This window comes from Halichoerus grypus, chromosome 2, assembly GCF_964656455.1.
Source record: "Halichoerus grypus chromosome 2, mHalGry1.hap1.1, whole genome shotgun sequence".
Classification (NCBI taxonomy): domain Eukaryota; kingdom Metazoa; phylum Chordata; class Mammalia; order Carnivora; family Phocidae; genus Halichoerus; species Halichoerus grypus.
Genome location: NC_135713.1, coordinates 159589025 through 159612815, shown reverse-complemented (window position 1 = coordinate 159612815; position 23791 = coordinate 159589025). Strand labels below are relative to the sequence as shown.

At 41.8% G+C, this 23791-nt stretch overlaps 1 protein-coding gene across 10 annotated transcripts in view; it reads left to right on the top strand.

Moving 5' to 3' along the window:
• SPECC1 (sperm antigen with calponin homology and coiled-coil domains 1) overlaps window positions 1-23791 on the top strand; it is a 271702-nt gene that overhangs the window by 113097 nt on the left and 134814 nt on the right. Inside the window, exon 1 of one of the 10 annotated variants that reach the window (XM_036084547.2) lies at window positions 11030-11246. The exons of the other annotated variants lie outside the window; for them this stretch is intronic. Within the exon in view, the coding sequence (XP_035940440.2) occupies window positions 11207-11246 (40 nt within the window). The 5' untranslated portion in view covers window positions 11030-11206. Of the gene's footprint in view, window positions 1-11029; window positions 11247-23791 lie in introns of those variants that run through there. 10 annotated transcript variants of the gene reach the window in all.

The window sequence follows — 23791 nt, the reverse complement described above, 5'->3', positions numbered from 1 at the left end:
GCACATAAAGCAACTTACGTTATTATTTTGGGTAACAAAGAGTTTTTGGCAAGAAAAATGACATTGTTTTTATTGAAATTATGAAGGCTCGATAGCTTGAAACACATGTAGAAAAGTACAAAGAAAGTGAAAGCATGATCCAGAATGCCAACTCTCAGAAGCAAGCAGGGTTAAGCTATGGTGATTATCTTTCCCAACATCTCTCTCAGCATTGATACAGCTACAAAGACAATTATTGATGTAGTCACCTAGCCAAGGAGGCAGCTTTGGGTGCAGCGGAAATCCGAGCCAGACATGGGTGTCCTTGGGAGGAAGCTTGTGGCAGGGGCATCCTGTGACCCCATGAGGCACAGAAGCCATGGGCCCCAGTAGCAGTGGGTGGCTGGCAGGCCTGGCCTGTGGAGCAGTTCCAGTGACTAGGACAGCAAGAGTGGGGAGCAGTGGCGATGGGGAGCCTCCTTGTGCAGTTGAGTGGACGGTGGATGTGTAGGTCGCAGCAGTTGGGCTTCCCAAGGGAGCTCTGTAGACAACAGAACATAAGGAGCACATGCTGTAAGTGCACCGAGTTCTTGCTTTGAGAACTTGGAAGCTGCCTCACTCATGGGACTCCCAGAAATAAATGGACGGAACTTTGCAGCAGGGATGATGAAGGTCAAGTTATAGTGGTGAATGACTAGAGCCAGAAAAATACCATTTGATGTTGTTAACATGACCCCATTTCTACTCCTAGACTTGTGCGGCCAAGGGAGGCATTAGGTTATGCAAATATTAGGTAGGTCTTCAGCCTAGCCCTTTCACACATAACGTGAACTTCAGAATCTTGAAGGCTGATGATGATGATTTTTTTTTATTATTTATGCCAAGTTCCCAGGAAAGGTGGTGGGTAGATAATAAAGCTCTCATACACTCAGAGGGTGGCCTGAACATGGTCACTAATGAGTCAGTGGCTGAGACAAGTACAGACAATGGGAATTTTTGCATGTAGGGTTTTATAGTGCTAATTATCATATCTCAATAATTTCATTTAGATTGTAGTGGTGTTATTCATATTTAAGTTAAGCCCTATTGAGGACAAAAATGTGTTTTCTATAATTCAAGAAGGATTTCCAAGATTTTCTTTCACAGTTTATCGTTACTTATTGCAAGAAACCATTTGCTTTTCTGAATCCTGAAATACTGGCCTCTCTGAAGATTCGGTGCCCAGCATCTACTGGAGGCAAAGAGGGATAGACTGGAAAAAAACAAAAAAGTGCTGTGGAGACAATAGGCCTGAATTACATTCTAGCTCCTTACTTTTAATCTCTATGTCCTTGGGCAAGATAGCTTAATTTCCCTGAACCTGAGTGTTTTACTTTTAAGAGGAGAAAGAGAAGAGCTACCAGGTCAGATCATAAGATTCAGCTGGACTTCCACACTAAGGAAGTATAGACTATGTTGTATAACAAAAGAAGAAGTAGGTGACTCAAAAGTTGTGGAATGTGAGGGCACAGTCAGGCTGTCAGGAATCCAGGTTCTTTCTGTCTTTCCGGTCTACCATCCACCATCCTGAGCGTGTTGGCGTGGGCCTCTGGCCAGCTCCCCTGGCCACCTCAAGATGGCTGCTGAAGTTCTGGTGATCTTGAGCTGAGAGGACAGTGTCTAGTGGAAGAAGAGCATCTCTTTCAGCACATCCCTTTAAGGGCAAGAGAACATTCCCCAACCCTCCCACCAGCAGACCTCCCCTCGTGTTGTTGGCCAGAACCGGGTCCACATATCGTCCCTAACCCAGTGGCTAGCAAGGAGAATGGAATCACCATGATTGGCTTGGACTGTGTCATTAAGATTCTCTTCTGGGCTAAGAATAATGTAATCCTCCATCAGTGTCACATCCAGGGAGTTCTTCAACAAGAAAGAAGTAGGAAAGGGCTGATAGTCCTGATAGCCCAGTGACTGTTATATCTGTGTTGCAGTGCTGCTTTGAGTTTGAGGTAATTATTTGGATCATGACTTTTTTCCCCAAAGGAATAGACTTTATTTTTTAAAGCAGTTTTAGGTTTACAGAAAAATAAGTGGAAAGTACAGAAAGTTCCTGTATACCCCTCACCACCACCACCCCCTTCCCCAAGGCATTAATAACTTGCATTAGTGTGGTACATTTGTTACAATTGATGAGCCAATATAGGTCCATTATTATTAACTACAGTCAAAGTTTATATTACGGTTCACTCTTTGTGTTGCATATTCCACAGGTTTTGACAAATGCATAATGATGTGTATCTACCACTGGAGTATCACAGAGTAGTTTCACTGCCTCAAAAATACCCTGTGCTCCACCTAAGTCATCCTTCCCTCTCTCCTTCAAAACGTCTAGAAACCACTGATGTTTTCACTGTCTCCACAGTCTTGCCTTTTCTAGAATGTTATATAGTTGGAATCATACAGTATATAGTCTTTCCAGACTAGCTTCCTTTACTCGCAATGTGCGTTTAAGGTTCCTCCATGACTTTCTGTGGTTTAGTAGCTCATTTCTTTCTTAGCACTGAATGATATTCCATTGTCTGAATGGACCACAGTTTGTTCGTCCACTCACCCACTCAACATCTTGATTGCTTTCGAGCTTTGGCAATTATGAATAAAGCTGCCAGCAACATTTGTGTACAGGTTTTCGTGTGAACGTAACTTTCCAACTCGTGTGGGTCAATACCAAGGAGCGTGAATGATGGGTTGTGTGGTAAGGATATGTTTAGTTCTGTAAGAAACTGCTGAACTGTTTTCCCAGGAGCCTGTACCACTTTGCATTCCCAAGAGTGATGCCCCAGAGCATTCCTGTTGCTCCACTTCCTCACCAGCATTTGATATTGTCAGTGTTTTGGACTTCCACCATTCTGATAGGTGTGTAGTAGTATGAATCATGATTATTTTTAAGATTTTATTTATTTATTTATTTGAAAGAGAGAGAGAGAGAGAGCACACAAGTAGGGGGTGGGGGGAGGGAGGAGCAGACTCCCTGCTGAGCAGGAAGCCTGATGCTGGGCTCAATCCTGGGACTCCAGGATCATGACCTGAGCTGAAGTCAGACACCCAACCGACTGAGCCACCCAGGTGCCCCTATGAATCATGATTTTTAAAAAATCCAGGCACGGGGGACCCCGATGTTTATAGCAGCAATGTCCACAATAGCCAAACTGTGGAAAGAGCCAAGATGTCCATCAACAGATGAATGGATAAAGAAGATGTGGTATATATATACAATGGAATATTATGCAGCCATCAAAAGGAATAAGATCTTGCCATTTGCAACGACGTGGATGGAACTGGAGGGTATTATGCTGAGCGAAATAAGTCAAACAGAGAAAGACATGTATCATATGACCTCACTGATATGAGGAATTCTTAATCTCAGGAAACAAACTGAGGGTTGCTGGAGTGGGGGGTGGGGTGGGAGGGATGGGGTGACTGGGTGATGGACACTGGGGAGGGTATGTGTTCTGGTAAGCGCTGTGAATTGTGCAAGACTGTTGAATCTCAGATCTGTACCTCTGAAACAAATAATGCAATATATGTTAAGAAAGAAAAAAAGAAGAAGAATGTAGCAGGAGGGGAAGAATGAAGGGGGGGAAATCGGAGGGGGAGAAGAACCATGAGAGACAATGGACTCTGAAAAACAAACTGAGGGTTCTAGAGGGGAGGGGGTTGGGAGGATGGGTTAGCCTGGTGATGGGTATTGAGGAGGGCACGTTCTGCATGGAGCACTGGGTGTTATGCACAAACAATGAATCATGGAACACTATATCTAAAACTAATGATGTAATGTATGGGGATTAACATAACAATAAAAAAATTAAAAAAAAAATCCAGGCACGGGGGGAAATTCGAACTCTGATTAGCTATTTGATAAGAAATTATTAATTTTTTCAGCTGGGATAATGGAATTGCGATGTGTGTGTGTGTTTTTTTTTAAAGAGTCCTTATATGTAGGAATACATACTGAAATATTTACCAGTAGAATAGGATATCTGGGATTTGTTTCAAAATAACTGAGGATAGAGAGAGAAGTGGATGATGGTAGATGAAACTAGATTGAGCATGAATTGCTAATTGTTGAAACTGGGTTGTTAGGTACATAGAGGATCATTATAATATTTCTTTCTAATTTTGATTATTTGGTGTTTTTTTGTAATAAATGTTTAAAATTAAAGTTTGATGTCATGTTATTACAAAATAGTGGATGGACACTTTGGTGTTTAGTAAAAATATGAACTCTCTTATGGTACCTCCCTCAGATCAAGCCCAGTTCTTAACAGTATTATGGGGAAGAAATGAGTATATATTAAATAAGTACCTGTGCTGGGTTAATAATTATTTAAAGAATTCTCCTAGAAACTGAAGAATCTTTTGGTATAATATAAGCAATTTTGGGGTGCCTGGGTGGCTCAGATGGTTAAGCATCTGCCTTCGGCTCAGGTCATGAGATCTTAGGGTCCTGGGTTCGAGCCCAGCAGTTTCTTACAGAACTAAACATATCCTTACCACACAATCCATTGGGTTGAGCCTGCTTCTCCCGCTCCCTCTACTGTTCCCCCTACTTGTGCTCTCTCACTCTCTCTGTCAAATAAATAAAATCTTTAAAATATATATATATGTATATATATATATAAGCAATTTTACCTAAAATGATTTTAAGAATATATGTGATTTTTTAAAGCGATTTTTTTAAATTACCAAAGCAAAAAACAGTACATGCACATCAGAACAAAATTAAAAATATATGGACAGTCAAAAAAAGGACATAAAAGACATAAAAATCATACCCACTCAAGAAAAGTCACCCTTAACCAGAAATTTGAGGAACAATTTTCCAAACCCTTTCCTGCTTATCTAGATGTTTGCATCCAGATAATTTTTGTTTATGTACAAAAAATTAAGAATTATATTCCTAACATATATATTGTTCTGCTTTATCACTTAATACATCTGGCACATGGTTTTAGAGACCACATAGGATGCCATTGTGTGGCCGTATGATAATTTATTTAACTAGGCCACTTGTGCTCAACACTGAAGGTTTTTGCTATTGCAAATGGAAGGGAAGCAATGGATAGTTGTTCAGAGCACAGATTCTGGAGTTAAATGGAAGGGGTACTGTGCAGAAAAAAGTGAACATAGCAGGCCTGGGATGGCTATCCTTAGAAAGGCTGCTTGCAAGGTTGATGCTCGGCTGGCTTCTGGGAACTTGGACTTCAGGATGGTTTCCAGCACCCCGACTGATAGGCCTGGCTCACTGGCCTGAAACTGTCCCTGCAAACACTGTGGCTTATGATGCTGAACACCTGCTTTCCTTCTGAAAGTCTGGAGTTTTGTTAGGTGCCTATGGGCCCAGACCCCAATAAAGACCTGGCCGCTGAGTCTCTAGTGAGCTTCGCTCTTCTATACCATCATACTTGTGTTGTCCCAACCTGTTGCTGGAGGAATTGAGGCTACTTGGTATGACTCCACTATTTGGAAGCTTGCATCTGACTGGTTTCCTTTGGCCTGTGCCCTGGGTCCTTTCCCTTCTTTGTTTCCTCTCCCTGGAGTAAGTCCTAGCCACGAGCCCAACTACATGCTGAGTCCTGCCAGTTCTCCTAGTGAATCTCCAGACCTGGCAATGGTCTACGCAACCCCTGACCCAGGTTCGAATCCTGACTCTGCCACTTCAAAGCTAAGTAACCCTGGCCAACCTATTTACCTTCTCGGTCATTTTCTGATCTTTAATTTGGGTAAAAAAAAAAAAAACAGTTTTATCTTATTGCATTTGGGTAAGGAATTGAATAAGTTAAAATATGTAAAGTCATTAGAATAGTCCCTGGCATGGATTATTTCTCAATAAACATTAAGAATCATTATCTTGGAAGCTAGATGTTTATATATATTTGCAATTATTTCTTTTGAATACATTCCTAGAAGACAGATATGTACATTTTTTTCTTTTTGTGTGTTCTGATCATAAAAGGAAAATATGTTTATTGTTAAGGCATTAGCGATACTTGCTATAGAAAAAGAAAGTCCTCTATAACTCTATTTCTTCAGATAGAGTTATTTGTAGTAATTTGTTGTATACACGTCCAAATATATTTCTATATGCACAAATATGGACAATATCATATAGTATTTTTTAATAAAAATGGGCCCACATACATACTATTTTATTGTGTATACCTAAATATCAGGGGATCTTTATATTCAATGACTATTTCTAAAAACCTTTTTTTTCTTCCTTAAATAAACATTTCAAATATAGATGAAATAGAAAATACAGAATTTGGGGCACCTGTCTGGCTCAGTCAGTAGAGCACATGACTCTCCATCTCAGGGACATGAGTTCAAACCCACACTGGGCATGGAGCCTACTAAAAAAAAAAAAGAAGAAGCAAAAAAGGAAAATACAGAATTTATCAACTTAGTTATACCTTTACATTTGAAATCACACATTGTATAAAATATAGGAATTTAGAGTTGCACTGTTGCCTTTTAAAATTAATTACTTTTAAAAAAAGATTTTATTTATTTACTTGAGAGAGAGAGCATGAACAGGGGTAGGGGCAGAAGGACAGAGAGAAGCAGACTCCCCACTGAGCGGGGAGCCCGATGCGGGGCTCCATGCCAGGACCCTTAGATCATGACCTGAGTCAAAGGCAGATGCCAACCAATTGAGCCACCCAGGCGCCCCAGTCTCCTTTTAAAACGGTTTTATCGGGCAACCTCTATCAGCATCTCAAACTCATTGATCAAGGTTGTTTGAGGATGTGCCTTGTTTACCCAGTATTTAACATTGATTGGATCCTGGTGATTAAAAATACATAGATTTTGGAGACATTTGGGGACATTTTTATATGGGATATATGCTGTATGATATTTTGAAAATATTATTTTTCTTGGATGAGATAATGCTATGGTAGGAGAATGAGTTAGGAGATCATGGTGGAAGTGTTTAGGGGTGAAGTGTCATGATGTCTGCACTGTATTTTCAAATGATTCAGTGAAAAGAAAAATGGAAGGGCAGGGAGATAAAAAGCAAATGGTAGAATGTTTACAATTGGTAACTGTAGGTGGTAAATATATGAGGGTGTTCACTGTAGTGTTCTCGCCACACTTTTCCATGAATTTGAAATTTTTCAAAATGAAAAGTGGGATAATAAAGACTTTCTTCCCCCTCAATATTATAAAAACATTCATCCGCATTTACTTCTAGGACTTTTATATTTTCATATCTTACAATTAAATTTATATTGAATTGGACTTTATTTTTGGCATAAATGGTGAGATATGGGTCTCACTTCATTTGAAGTGCTACTTTGTAGTAAATTCTTTTAAATCTGAGGTTTTTTTCATTTCCATTCTGTGGTAACCATACTGTATTTCTTATGTAATTTTATGGCATTTTAAAAAAATTCTAATAAGGTAAATCTCTCCTCTTTATTCTTCCTCTTATAATCTTCTCGTATTGTCCAATGTCCTTATTCATCCAGGTGAATTTTGGAATAAACACATCGAGTTCATGATTAATTTGCATTTTGTTAAAATCATAGATTAATTTGGACAGACTTGACTTTTATATAATTTAGCCTTCTCATTTCAATAACATTGGATTTCTCTGGGTATCAGAAAATCCTTCAGAAGTTTAAGTAACCATCACAGAGCTATTTTGTTTGTTAGGCTTTTAGCTGACAGAGTAAATAAATATAGTATTTACTTCACTTACTATACATTAGATATAAGGAATGCAAAAATTATTAAGACAGCATCACTGCCGCACAAAGAGTTTATAAAGAAGAATGGTTGAAATGTGGTTCTGTGGGAAAATACAAGCATTTACAAGGTATACAGAATTTTCATGAGGGAGAGAGTATTTAATTCTGGCTGGGATGGGTAGGCTCACCAGAAGTGACTGATGCCTGAACAAGAATTTATTTATTTATTTATTTATTTAATTTTTAAAAATTTATTTAGGAGAGAGAGAGCAAGAGCCAGGGTGGAGGGGCAGAGGGAGAGGGAGAGGGAAAGAGAATCTTAAGCTGGCTCCACACTCAGCTTGGGGCCCCACGTGGGGCTTGATCCCACCACCCTGAGATCATGACCTGAGCTGAAATCAGGAGACCAACATTCAAATGACTGAGCCACACAGGTGCCCCTACCTGAGCAAGAATTTAAATATTTTTTTAAATATGATTTTATTTATTTGAAAAAGAGAGCATGAGCAGTGGGGAGGCTAGAGGGAAAGGAAGAAGCAGACTCCCCACAGAGCAGGGAGCCCATGCTGGGCTCAATCCCAGGACCCCAGGATCATGACCTGAGCAGAAGGCAGACGCTTAACCTACTTAACCTATCCAGGCACCCCTTTGAGCAAGAATTTAAAAGATGAATAGGTACTTACCAGGAAGCCAGATTATTCTATATCAGAGTATCAAATCAGAGGGAATATAGCAGATATAAAAGCATAGAGGCCTGGGACACCTGGGTGGTTCAGTCGGTTAAGCATCTGACTCTTGGTTTCGGTTCAGGTCATGATCTCATGGGTCGTGAGATTGAGCCTCTGGTCAGGCTCCATGCTCAGTGGAGTGTCTGCTGGAAGATTCTCTCCCTCATCCTCCCCTGCCAGGGTGCTTGCTTTCTCTCTCTCTAAAATAAATAAATAAAGCTTTAAAAAAAAAAGAGAGAGAGAGAGAGAGAGCCGTAGGAGTCCAGGAGGTATCTTGGGTTAGTGTCTTATTTAGCTGTCATAAAGAGACACAGGTTAATTGCTTAACATTTTATGGGATTAATAAAATGACTCATCAGTTTTCAAAACTCTGTGGATAAGGATGTAACTGTTCTATAAATTGAAGTTGTGTCACTGTTACAGGGTTCACAATTGTAGCCTTTGTCTATCATCTCATAAATATTTGTAGTCAACCATCTTTTCTGGGCTTATTCTTCACCTTTAAAAAAGGGGGTGGGGAGGCTGAACTTGATTTCATATACATTTCTGCTCTAAAATCATCCTATGCAATTTATTTTCCTTGGTACATTTGTTTCTGTGTGCTCAGTGCTGTGCTGGGTTGTGTAGTTTACAGAAATAGAACTATGGCTCCTCTTTTTGACAAATTAGTTTTGTTGGAGAAACCAACCCATGGCACTGTTAAAAAGAAGTAATGTGTACGAGCTGATTGGTTTATGATACAGCCTATAAATTCATTCGTTCATTCCCTGTTCTTAGGAAGTTTGCAATCTAGTGGGGAGACAATAAACCAGTAAACAAGTAAATATATAGCATGCTAAAAAGTGATATGCATCCTGGAGGTCAACGAAGCAGGGAAGTGTATACACTGGGGATCTGGCTTACTATTTAATGTGGTGTGACAAGAGAAGCCCCTCTTAACGGAATGACGTTGGACCAGAGACCTAGGAAGTGAAAGAGAATGAAACATATGGTCTATGTAATGTAGGAATGTGGGGGAAGAGTATTACAGGCAGAGGGAGCCGCAGGGGCAAAGGCCCTTGGGTGGGAGCATGACTGGCTTATTTGAGGAACAGTGAGGAGGCCACCGTAGCAAAAGCAGTGTGAGAGGGAGAAGGTGAGTCCACTGATGGAAGGAGGGGATGATTATTCAGGGTCGTGGAGGCCAGCGTCAGGGAGTTGGCTTTTCCTCCCAGTGAGACAGAAAGCTATTGGAGCATTGTAAATGGAGGTTTGGTATGATTTGACCTATGTTTTAGAAGCACCACTCTGTTATGGGAAGATTAGAGTATAAAGAGGCAGGGGCAGAAGACGGGAGACTGGTTAGGAGGCAGTTGCAATCATCCTGGTAGGATGGTCGGTGGCTTGGACCAGGTGGTAGCAGTGGAAGGTGGTGAGAAGTGCTGAGACGTGGTGGCATTCATGATAAGAATTCTGACATATTCCATTTATTAAGGAGCTGGAGAAGACTGTATGAGACAGCTATGGAAGAAAATAAAGAATTTGGGTTTTTTCTAGTTAAATTGGAGATGCTTCTTAAGACACCTAAGTGGAGGTGTCAGGAAGGTAGTTAGTTAAATGAGTCTGGAATACAGAAGAGGGTACCAGGCTCAAGATATAGAGGTGGTATTTAAAAGCCACAAGTTGGTGGGGACAGCCAAGTTAGAGAAGAGATGATCAAGGTGGATAGAGATCGCTGGGCTTCGGGGCACTCCAGGTGCTAGAGATCAAGGAGATGAGGAGAAACCAACAAAGGGGATTGAGAAGAGGAGACCAGAGAGGTGGGGTCCTGGTGTCTGAACTCCTCCTCCCGTTTTGAGGAGTTGAATGATCAGCGGTGACTTGAGATGTTGATAGGTAAGAAGAGAACTGAGAATGGGCCATAGCGTTCAAGTAATGCAGAGAGAACTAGCCATTCCACTCATGATTTTATTAGTCCTAAATATTTTTCACTGCAGGATTTAGTTATTTCTGGCTGTTTTCACTGTCAGATTAACTATGAAAGTCGTTCCGGGCAATTTCCGTAAGTTAGTCATTTCTGATACGCAGCAAAAACAGTTACCACTAAGGATTGGTATGCATTTTTATTATTCGCGGTCGTATTCATCTTGGATAACCGGCACGTCTTTGTTAAGCGTTATTCTTCTTCACGTCCTCCTCAAGAGTTGCTCGTGCGTCCATTCGTTCATTTACCCAGGAAATCTCTCCAGCGCCTGTACCACGCCAACCCTAGGTTTTTCCTGCCCTGACATGAGATCTAATGTCTCACTCGCAGCATCTTGCCTTTCTCGTGGCCCTTGGCTTCAGCCTCCCCGCGGTGGGGTTTTTCCAGCCTACCTTGTCCAGCTGCAGTTCTCAGCGTCGGCCCCTAGAGGCCTGACGTCGGTCAGCTGGTGCGGCCCTCCCACGCGTGGGAGGGAACCCTTCGGATGCTCTAGAGCGATATGTAGATGAGATGGGAGGGCACTATGCAGATGAGATGGGCGGGCCTCGCCGGGCAGGCCGCCTGGAGTTGAGGTGGGCGGGCCTGCGAGCGGGCGGTATGCAGATGAGGTGGGCGGGGCCCGCCCGCGCGGGCGAGGAGCGGCTCCGCCGGCGGCCGCTGGGAACTGGAAGGCGCCCGGCCCTTTCTTTGACTGGAGCGGACCCGCCGGACGCAGCTGCCTCGCCAGCCGGAGCCGGCGCGAGCCGCAGCGCGGCGGACACCCTGTCCGAGGCCGGCCACCTGGCCGCCGCCGGAGTCGGCCGAGCATGGGCAACCACTCGGGGCGGCCCGAGGATCCCGAACCAGGTCTGTGCTGTCGGCGGGGGTCGCGCCGCGCCCCCTCCCCGGCCCGGCGCCCTTCCCCCACCCGCCTTTCGGGCCAGCGGCCGCCGCGCTGCCCCGCGGGCGCCCAGGGGGCGAGTGGAAAGGTGAAGTTCCCGGGATGTGATTCTTGCCTTTGGAATGCGCCAATGGGGTTGTGAAATTACCTGTGTCTGTTCCGCGACAAGGAAATGCCACTCACTATAAACACGTACCTGGAAGCCCTGGGTCCGCCCGGACGCAGCGAGTGGGGCGGGCGGGAGCGGGTCTCCGTGGCCGGGAGCACGCAGGCCAGGCCCGTGGAGAGGGGTCGGGGCGGGGGGCGCTCCGTGCCGATTTCCCGGTGGAATCCGACCTGCCCCTCCTGTCTGCCGCCCAGACAGGGTCTCCAGTACCGTGCGTGTAGGCAGTTCTTGCAGACTTTCTGGGCATTTGCAACGAAAAGTGCGACTTGGCAGTCGTGTTCTGGTTCATTGTCCATTTTGCGGTGCATCATTTGCATATTACACACTTTCTGGAGTCCCGTGGAAGGTGGCAACCCGTCAGCAGATCCGTTACTCATCCTCACACCGAGGGCTTGATTGTGACTGTTTCTTACCCAAAATAGCCCGTGCTTATTCTGAGATACCAAAAACTTCGCCGGCTTTTCCGATTTTTATTTCCTCAGAAATTAAGCGAGCCTGGTGGAGAGTCAGCTGGGCTCTAGTTTTCATCTTCTGGTTCATCATCCTGGCCTCCGGCACAGATTTAGATGCTGATAACCACGGGGTGTGTTTAAAAAGAAAACCAGAACATTTCTATTCTGTCACACGAAGGAAGTGGAATTTAATTTAGCCTCAAAAATTGCATCTTGGCTGATTGGGGAGAGATGGTCGACTTAATGCTGGAATCCTGGAGTGGCAGGTGGCGAGTATGTATGTGTTCCTGTGACAGAGTCAGAACCCTTCAAAAATTTCTCAAGGGTGTGATTTTTTAATTGGGGTTTGACTGAGGACGTTGAGGCTTTGAGAGGTGGAGTGACTTGTGCAAGTGACATCCCTGGCATTGGGAGCAGCACTGTAAGTAGACCTTTGGTCTTCGTAGCGTCTGTCCCTAGCTCTTGACTCACCTCCCAGTGCCTCAGCTGTGGGTCTTGGCAGGGAGGCCAAGTAGCCTTAGGCCGTATCCTTGGGCCTGGGCGGAGGTGGGGGTGCCTTGGACTGGTACAAGAACCAGGATGGAAAACTTTGCCCCACCGGAACACTATGAAGAAGACAGAGACAGGGTTACTGTGTAGATTACGTAGGAGTAACTCTAAATGACGCAGCAGGGATCCGAACTTCTTTGGGCAGAACAACCAATATTTGCAAAATAATGCCTTCGTCATAAACAGCGCTATGATAAACTCTTAGGTAAAGGATACGTAACATTTTAGAAACACCTCATTAGCACACAACTGCCCAGGTATGAGTAAAAACTCATTTTCTTTGTGTCAAAATTGCGAAGAGACTGCCCCTCTTGTTAGAGCTTTTAAGAGTTATTTGGGTTCCAACTTCTTTTTTTTTAATTTTTTAATTTTTATTTTTTAAAGATTTTATTTATTTATTTGACAGAGAGAGAAACAGCGAGAGAGGGAACACAAGCAGGGAGAGTGGGAGAGGGAGAAGCAGGCTTCCCGCTGAGCAGGGAGCCTGATGTGGGGCTCAATCCCAGGACTCATGACCTGAGCCGAAGGCAGAGGCTTAACATCTGAGCCACCCAGGCACCCCTGGGTTCCAACTTCTAAGTGATGTTGCTTTTATTTTTTATTTTTTAAATTTTTTTAAAGATTTTATTTATTTATTTGAGAGAGAGAGTGAGAGAGAGAGTGAGCACGAGAGGGGGGAGCGGGAGAGGCAGACTCCCCGCTGAGCAGGGAGCCCGATGCGGGACTCGATCCCGGGACTCCAGGATCATGACCTGAGCTGAAGGCAGTCGCCCAACCAACTGAGCCACCCAGGCGCCCTTTTTTTTTTTTTTTAAGATTTTATTTATTCAGGGGTGCCTGGGTGGCTCAGTTAGTTAAGCGTCTGCTTTCGGCTCAGATCGTGATCCCAGCGTCCTGGGATCGAGCCCCAAGTTCGGCTCCCTGCTCAGCGGGGAGTCTGCTTCTCTCTCTCTCAAATAAGTGAATGAATAAAATCTTACTAGAGAGAGGGGCGCCTGGGTGGCTCAGTCGTTAAGCGTCTGCCTTCGGCTCAGGTCATGGTCCCAGGGTTCTGGGATCGAGCCCCGCATCGGGCTCCCTGCTTGGCAGGAAGCCTGCTTCTCCCTCTCCCACTCCCCCTGCTTGTGTTCCCTCTCTCGCTGTGTCTCTCTCTGTCAAATAAATAAAAAATCTTTAAAAAAAAAAAAAAAAAAAATCTTATTAGAGAGAGAGAGAAGACAGAGAAAAAGCACAAGTGAGGGGAGGAGCAGAGGGAGAGGGATGAGCACACACCCCTCTGAGTGGACAGCCTGATGCAGGGCTCGATTGCATGACCATGAGATCATGACCTGAGCCCAAATCAAGAGCCAACACTCAACCGACTGAGCCACCCAGGCACCCCAAAGTGACATTGCTTAAAGCATTCTAATGGACAGGAGATGAAAAGGACATTTTTATGCCAGGAACTTACTTTATTGCATTTTTCAAGAATGAATATAATTTCACAATGGGAAATCGATCTGATTTGCTACACATAAAGATCACAGTTGGAAAATCTTAGGGACTAGTTAGTGTTGCCTGAAAGTGTGAGTATAATTTTAACTGGTCTCTTAATGCTGTGATGAAATGCTGTAGAATGCATCCAAAAAAACCCAAAAAAACCTCTGGAAATTAGAGTTTTGTTAAAGATGAATGTATCTTCAATCTGCTTTACCATGAGGGCTAGGACGAGGTGGGAGCCTCCCACTGGTAGTTGTGGCGCATTGGACTAGAATCAGAACGAGTGATTAATGGGTTGTCAGAGCAAGGGGCCCAGAGATGAGTGGTAGAGGTAAGGGGGAAACAGGAAGGCTGGACAAGGGGAGAGCAAGTCTGATTTTTTGACGCAGTTCTTGTATTGTGTCACTTTTGTCGTTTGAGATGCAGACCTTTAAAAAGAATTAGGAGGGGTCCCCAGCTGGCTCAGTCGGTGGAGTATGCGGCTGTTGATCTTGGAGTTGTGAGTTTGAGCCCCACGCTGGGTATAGAGATTACTTTATTTATTTATTTATTTTTTAAAGATTTATTTATTTGAGAGAGAGAATGAGAGAGCACATGAGGGGGGAGGGTCAGAGGGAGAAGCAGACTCCCTGCCGAGCAGGGAGCCCGATACGGGACTCGATCCCGGGACTCCAGGATCATGACCTGAGCCGAAGGCAATCGCTTAACCAACTGAGCCACCCAGGTGCCCTAGAGATTACTTTAAAAGAATTATTACTAAACAGACTTAGGAATGAAAGAAGTTCATTAGAGACCTGACAAACACGAAAAGGAGTGGGAAGCCAGAACTGAGCTGAGGAGAGTTTTACTTATTTATTTTTAAAGATTTTACGTATTTATTTGTCAGAGAGCGTGCGCACACAAGCAGGGGGGAATGGCAGGCAGAGGGAGAAGCAGACTCCCCGCTGAGCAAGGAGCCCGATGCAGGACTCGATACCAGGACCCTGAGATCATGACCTGAGCTGAAGGCAGACGCTTAGCCGACTGAGCCACCCAGGCAAGAGTTTTAGACCATGCTACAGATCCAACATGTGTGACAGGAAGCAGGGAGGCAGCAGGTTTGGGCAGGGAGAGCCTCAAAGAGCCATGCAGATCTGGTAAGGTCTTGGCCAGCTGATTGGGGGAGCTCCAGAACAGACTGCCCATTAGAGTCCCTGATGGGGCAGAAATGGCCAGTCCCCAGGGCTCTTGCTGTGGTCAGTCACTGCTGGAGGCGGCCTAGGAAGAATATACCTTCAGCTCAAAAGCCAGATTGAGTCCTGGGATCCTGGTGGCACTAAGAGCCAGAGGTGTCTGCTGCCTGCAGTCCTTATAGCTGAACACTAAGTCCTTTCTCTAATAGAGGTCCAAGTGGCACATCTCATGGCTGCTGCCACAGGACCTCAGTTGCTTGGGCAGGGATGGTCTATTTAAAGGGCAAATGAGATAAAATCTCCATCTTAGACCTCCCCTCCCCAGGCTTAAAAGGGCTAGAATGCCCCTCATCTTTTCCAGGTGGAAGCACCTTGTCCTCTCTAGGGCACACCCAAAGCAGAAGACAGGCTCTCAACTGCTGCTTCTTTTCTAGCCCTGGAGTTGGCCATGGTGGCAGCAAGTTTCCTCTTTTGTGGTGTCGGTGACCCTCTGAGTTGGGTCATTATGACTTACTGTGGTATTGTAGGATGGGCAAGAGAAATGGATCAAGTAAGAGACATGAAAATTTGCATAAGTGAAGGCAGCTAGAATGAGAACTTCCTACAAGTTCCCAGTTAACAGTCCTTCAATTTCCAACCAGGTTGTCAGGACCTGCATCGTAGAGAGGGCTGCTGGGTATAGTTGCACAGGTTGTGCACTGTTCAGAGGCATCTCGGTATAAAGGGATGAGGGGGCCCAGGTAAGGTTGTATCAGTTCAGAGGAAGGGGTACCATTTTGCAGTTTTACCTGTTTATATTCACACAAAGGTGCCTAATATACTAAAGGAGGCCTTAGTCAAAGGTGAGTTTAGTAGGCTTTACCCAGTTTCACTACTACTACCTGATATTTGCTTACTGTTTATTTTAAATTTGCATGTATGTGTTTATTTTTTATTTTGTTATTTTTTTAAGTTTATTTATTTTTTTAGTAATGTCTCTGCCCAATATGCGGCTTGAACTCACGACCCCGAGATCAAGAGTCACATGCTCTTCCAGCTGAACCAGCCAGACGCCCCTGCATGTATGTGTTTAAACAATGAATACAAATGATATAAAACAAAAGTAAAAGCGTCTATTCATACCCACTCAGGTCCCACTTTATATTAGCTATAGTTGATGCTAACTGGTTAAAGACAAATACCCGAATAGCCACTTAAGACAGTAAAAGTTGATTGCTCCCTCACATCACAGTCTAGTGTGAGTTGGGGGCAGTCTGGGCAGTATATGGTTGTTAGAGACCGAAGCTGGTCAACATTCATCTTCAGTGCCCAGCTGCCAGTTTGCGCTGGATCTGCCCACAGTCAGGAGAAGAAAGAGCACACGGAAGATACTGCAGGAGATTTTAGGGGCCAGGCCTGGAAGTGGCGCACATCATTTCCCCCCGGGTTCCACTGGCCTGTCTCAGTCACACGACCCCACCTGGATGCTCAGGAACCAGAAAATGTCCCTGTGGAGTGCCAGGCAGAGGACAGCACAGATATTGGTGAATACTGGCAGTTTCTTTCAAGACAATCAACCACATGTGCGTCAATATTAAGAAAAATTTGATTGGAAAAATTGAAAGACATGTAAACACCCATATATATCCATCACTTAGATTGTACAGTTAACATTTTGCTACATTCGCTTTATATATCTGTCCATCTCTTCATCCTTTCATTTGTTATCCCACCTTATTTTGGAGGGCATTTCAAAGAAATGGTGGTTATTGCCATGATTCTACATAATACACTCTACCTGTACTCTTTTCTGACTTCCTAGCTTTTAAGGCTATCTACTAACCCTCACTGTGAAAGTTGAGGAATTAGTACATTTTTGCTGCTATAGTCCTCTTCCCCCCCACCCCCCAAAACCTGCCAGTCATACTTAAATTTTCTGAAGCTCTTGTTAGTATGGTAAAATGCCAGTGGTGGAATATAGATGGTGTGTATATAAAATGTAAAATTCTTTCAACTTTGCTGTATGAAATTTTCATTTAGAAAAATGTTTAGAATTCTAAGGAAATCTGTTGTTTACTACCTGTATTATTATTTCTTCTTCTTCTTCTTCTCCTTCTTCTCCTCCTCCTCCCCCTCCTTTTCCTTCTTTCTGCCCACCTGCATTTCTTGAAAAACCAACTTAAACAGTGTCCTTAGCTAGGTAAATGAGGATATAACATCCCTAAATTTCTTCTTTCTTTTCCACATTATCCTCCATACCCTGTCCTGGTCTGCCTCTCAACCTTTCACGTGACTAGAATATTCTGTTCTGTAATTAGTATTATTAAATCTTGTGTGCATTGTCCATAGATTGATTCTAAAAGTTGAAAACTAACATATTAGGATCCCATATGTATTATTTACTGGAGAACCAGGTAGTACGTTTAGGTTTATAGAGGAGGAAATGTAATCTTACATTGCTTAACTTGTGATCTGTGGCAGATGATACTACTTTTTTTTTTTAAGATTTTATTTGAGAGACAGAGGGTGTGAGAGAGAGCACAGGCAGGGGAGAGGGGCAGAGGGAGAGAGAGAAGCAGACTCCCTTCTGAACAGGGATGCCCATGTGGGGCTCAATCTCAGGACCCTGGGATCATGACCTGAGCCGAAGGCAGATGCTTAACCAACTGAGCCACCAGACGATATTACCTTAAAAGAAAAACAGGAGTAAGTAGCTTGGAAAGGAGTTAGTACAAATATTATAATTATTTACTTTTAAAATGATTTTAACATGCTTTTATCCTGTTATGGAGCTTCTCAATTTTACCTCCATTATTATAGAGAATTTGTTTTCTTCTTGAAGATGAAAAGCACGGTGGTTAAGACTTTGGGCTCTGGAGCCAGACTGCAAATCCCAGTTTTGTCACTTCCAGCTCTGAGACTTTGGGCAAGTGATTTAAGCTTTTTGAGCCTCAGTTTTTTTCATCTAGAAAAGGGGTTAGAAATATAACCTCCTTCATGAGGTTGTTGTTAAAACAGGTGAAAGGTTAGAGCAGCATCACACATAGAAAGTGTCCGATAAGCACGTTTAAGTTTGCACTTGGTTACCTTCTGGTCCTGTCTCACTCTTGGGTTAGGCCACTACTTCTCAGATCCTCCTTCTCTGTTTTTGCATTCCTTTTGCTTTGGCTGGAGTATTTCCTGTGACCCATTGTTGCCAAACTGTTATATATTCTGTCAATCTCTGTATTCACTTTTTTCTTCCAGACTTCCTGTTGGCTTTTAAAATTCCATTAACTATATTTTCTATTTCCAAAATACTTTTTGTCATCTGTTTGATCTTATTCAAAGCAGTTTGGGGCTTGGGGCAGGGGAGTGGAGTTGGTTGGAAGGCTTGAGCAAATGAGTTAATGGCTTCTGTTGGCATTAGTTTTAGATTTCAAGGATTCATCAGAGTTTTTACAATATTCACTAAGAAGAGAATATAATATACAGTTTTCTCAGATGTATTTTGTACCATAGAAGAATTTTAGAGTGGAACTAATGTTCTGAGAGACATACTTTGGAAAATGTGCTCTTTTAGGATTAAAAATGATGTATAAATCAAATATGAGTGATAATACATGAAAAAACCCAGATAAGATCAAATATATCTGTTACTGTAATAAATGTGAATGGGTTAAAATCTGCATTTTTAAAAAAAGAGCCCGCTCCTGTAGCTTAAGACAGAAAACAAAATTACATGCTGCAGAAAAGTATATTCTGGCAATACTTTGATTTTTAAAATTAAGTCAGTTAGACTTGGGAATAATTAAGCTTTCAAGGTCAGCATCTTGTTAGTCTATGTATAAGTCCAGAAAAATTTAATAGTCACCATTTAAGGGGATCTTTGATTAATATTCAGTTCCATTTACAAACTTGGTAATAAATTTAAAATATCTTAAATTGTGTTTATTAGTTTAATATATTTAGGTTCCTATTAGGTCTGACTGACAAACCAGTCCAGTTTTGTAAAACCTTATAAATTTAATAATTACATTTATAAACATAGTGATTCTTAAATCCTCTTGTATATTTCAGCACACATTCTCTCTATGTGGGTATATGTAGATGCACACTTTCAAATTAAAATCACAAATTAATGACTCAATTACACCTTTTAGATTGGAATCATGAGGCTGATCTGAACTCTTAATAGGTCCAATTCTCCTAAAGTTAAACATGGAATCCCAAAATGTAGGTATTTCTTAATACATAATACTGCTTACACACATATGTAATTACACAATTACTACTCTTTTAATTCTTTTATTTATTTTTTTTTAAAGATTTTATTTATTTGAGAGAGAGAGCATGAGTGGAGGGAGGGGCAGAGGGAGAAGCCGACTCCCCGCTGAGCAGGGAGTCAGATGTGGGGCTCCATCCCAGGACCCTGGGATCATGACCTGAGCCAAAGGCAGACGCTTAACTGAACCACCCAGGCACCCCCATTTAATTCTTTTAAATACTTCTCTACTTAATTCTAAATCATTCTAGGATTAAAAGGTAGTTTACATAAGCATTTTGTTATAAATAGTACAGGAATTTCATCCCATGTGATTCTGGGGGTTACCTTCTCAGGTTGCTGGGGTTTTTAAGCAACAGAGACCTTGGGCAGGAACAAGGACAGGATTCTTACCCTGGACTCCACATACCCACTACAGCCCATTTTGTTGTGGTTGGAGCATATTTGCTTTGAGCACATACAAAGATAGTCTATGCATGATAAATTTTCTCAACCTTTATGTGAGGATATCTATTATTTTGCCCTCATCCTTATTGATAGTTTGTATGGGTGTAGTATTTTAGGTTCAGGATCTTTGTAATCTCTCTGTAACAATGACTTCAAAACTTGAAGAAGGAGGTGGTCATAATGCCCATATACCTTAGATTTAAGTTATGTTTTCCTTAATTCTTACAGCTCATAATTGGGAGCCTGAGATCTTCATTCAAATGGCCACATCACTTGATTAGAGTTTGTACTTTTGTGGCACATAACAGATAAATATTTCTCATCTAACTCCAAAGACTTTTGACTTGATAGAACACTACCTGCTTTTCTTACACTTTCTGTCTCTTAAGGCGGTATCTTTCTTTTTTTTTTTTTTATTATGTTATGGTGGGAATGAAATCTTGCCATTTGCAAGGCGGTATCTTTCTTTATAGTAATGGAAATGTGATTTAATTGTGGATCTCGCTCATGGCTTTGTTTGAGTTACTGAATCAGTCTGAGGAAACAATAGTATCAGTTAAAGGCCTTCCTCCCCCTGCCTCCACACCCACCCACCCACCGCCCCCCCCCGCCCACCACACACACACACCACAAAGTACCTTAAATCAGACAGGACCCTGTACGTTGATAAAAGTGCAATTCAAGAAGAAAAAGTAGCTGTTACGAAATTCATCACACTAACTAGCAAACTTTGGAAGTGACTATAGCAAAACTTACTAGAAATGCATTAAAAAACTCACGAGTAAAAATGAGAGAATTCAACAATATGTCTTACACAGTTTTTCTAAATTGTTCATGGTATGGTTAAAGCATTGATCTGTTCTGTACCAGAAAGAAAACCTTATTGCAGTCTCTTAAGGGAAATTTTACTGGTCACTCTGTGATCATAATGCAATAAAATTGTAGATAATAAAAGTTGATATACAATGGAATATTATGCAGCCATCAAAAGGAATGAGATCTTGCCATTTGCAATGACGTGGATGGAACTGGAGGGTCTTATGCTGAGCGAAATAAGTCAATCAGAGAAAGACATGTATCATATGACCTCACTGATACGAGGAATTCTTAATCTTAGGAAACAAACTGAGGGTTGCTGGAGTGGGGGGTGGGGTGGGAGGGATGGGGTGGCTAGGTGATAGACATTGGGGAGGGTATGTGCTATGGTGAGCGCTGTGAATTGTGCAAGACTGTTGAATCACAGATCTGTACCTCTGAAACAAATAATGCAATATATGTTAAGAAAAAAAAAAAAGAAGAAGATAGCAGGAGGGGAAGAATGAAGGGGGGGAAATCGGAGGGGGAGACGAACCATGAGAGACGATGGACTCTGAAAAACCACCTGAGGGTTCTAGAGGGGAGGGGGGTGGGAGGATGGTTTAGCCTGGTGATGGGTATTAAAGAGGGCACATTCTGCATGGAGCACTGGGTGTTACGCACAAACAATGAATCATGGAACACTACATCAAAAACTAATGATATAATGTATGGTGGTTAACATAACAATAAAAAATTTTTTTTAAAAAGTTGAAATTTTAAAAACTTAGTCCATTTGGAAAAGTTTGACCCGAATAGAACTGAGAACTATAATTTATTAAAAAATGATTATGAAGTGCTCTGTAAAGTTACAAATAAGCAAAATCATTCCTCTGAAATTCTTTGATGTCCGAAAAGAAACAATGAAAATAAATCAATTACTATACTCAGAAATTAGAAAATAAACAAGAGGGTGCCTGGGTGGCTCAGTTGGTTAAGTGACTGCCTTCGGCTCAGGTCATGATCCTGGGGTCCTTGGGATCAAGTCTCGTATCGGGCTCCTGGCTCAGCAGGGAGCCTGCTTCTCCCTCTAACCCTCTCCCCTCTCATGCTGTTCCTCTCTCTCTCTCTCTCAAATAAATAAAATCTTTAAAAAAAAAAAAAAGAAAAGAGAATGAACAAGAAAAGAAATCTGGGAAAACAGGAGGGTGTTTTTTGAAAGGGCAGAAATTAATGAAGCAAATGATAACTGTGTGTGTTTCAGCCTTCTCTTGCCCTCAGCACTTAGTATGTTGCCTGATACATGCATGGCACGTAGTATTTGTTGAATGAATGAACAAAAAACCCCACTAGAATAGAAAAACCTAAGAGTGTGTTCTTTGTTAAAACAATGAAGTAGATAGAACTGTAGTTAGACTAATGAAGAAACAGAGAACAGAAATGCCCCAAATTTGCAGTGTAAGAATGTATATAATCAAAGATGTGGAGATTTAAAAAAATAGAATAAAATTACAACATTTTGATGAAATTGAAAATGAAACTACTAAAATCAGTTCATGAAGAAATGAAACACTTGGACAGAAAAGTAATCTTGGAAGACATCACAAAGTAATTTAAAAGAAAAGCTGCAAAAATAATCCTGAACCTGGATGGTTTAATAGGTAAAGTTTCTCAAATATGAGAAATATAATTTCCATGCTAAAGTTATCTAGTGCATTGTTTCCCAAAGATTACGGTATTATGGAGGGTAGAAGTAATGGTTTAAGGTATATACACATGACTATTTCTTATTTTAGTAATTAATTTAAAATGTGTTAGAAAATTATATCTGGTACATCAAATCTCTGTTGCTTAGGATGAGGTTAGGCTAAAAAAATGAGCCAGTATTAAGTTTATGCAGAAAAATATTAAATCTATTGTAATAGGACAAGTAAATGCAAATACAGATAAAATTGTGAAGGTGATACTCAAATAATGGAAATTTGGAAAATATTCTGAAGTACATAAAAGATGGAAAGCATTCCAATTTATTTTCACAAAAGTAGTGCTAATACTACCAATGCTGTTCCTGATACCAAAGCCTTTCAAAGATAGAGCTAGCAAAGAAAGCCGAGTACATTCTTCCTGATGTTGATGTACGAGTCCTAGCTGAAATATAAGCCAAATTTAATCCAACCATATATTTTAAAAATATTATACCACTGTAAAAAACTGGTTCATTCCAAGAATGCAATAACACTATCCTATAAATTTACACCGACAGTAAATTGAAAGAGAAAAAAAATTTTCATCTTACTTTATGTCAATAATGTATTTAATACAATTTAACATCTACCTCAGAAACATTTAATAGGAATGGGGCGCCTGGGTGGCTCAGTCAGTTAAGCGTCTGCCTTCGGCTCAGGTCATGATCCCAGGGTCCTGGGATTGAGCCCCGCATCGGGCTCCCTGCTCAGCGGGAAGCCTGCTTCTCCCTCTCCCACTCCCCCTGCTAGTGTTCCCTCTCTCGCTGTGTCTCTCTCTGTCAAATAAATAAATAAAATCTTTAAAAAGAAAAAACATTTAATAGGAATGAATGGATCCTTTCTTAAGATAATAAATAAAATGGTCTGAAAGCCACAGACACCGTGCTTAACAGGAAACTGAAAACATTCCTATAAAGGTCAGGAAAATAATAGCGGTGCCCATACAGGACATTGTTTCTAAATAGACTAGCCAAAGCAATATAATTAAAAAATATATATATATTTATTGAATATGAGACAAAATTAGCATTATTTCTGGTACAATAATTTTCTTGCAAGAAAAGCCGGGAAGGTCAAATGAAAAACTATTAAAACTAATGAGAATTCAGTAAACAGCTTGGAAACGCACATATACATATATGCATGTACAAGCCATATGTATATACGTAGGGGTGTGTGTGTGTGTGTGTGTGTGTGTGTGTGTCTTAACAGTAGCTTTCTTTATGCTAGTAGTAACCTGAAACAGTGGTTTGTTAGAAGGTCACATTCACAGTATGAACAAAGTGTGTATAAAATCTGGGGAAGAAATAGGGAATGTACAAGGCCTCCGTGGTAAACTGTAAACTCTTAGAGATTTAGACCCCCGTGATGATGACACAGACATCCTCTGTTCATGGGGGTATTATCCTTCATATATTACGGGTTGTAAAATCAGAAGTCATTGCTGCATTTCGTAAAATGCC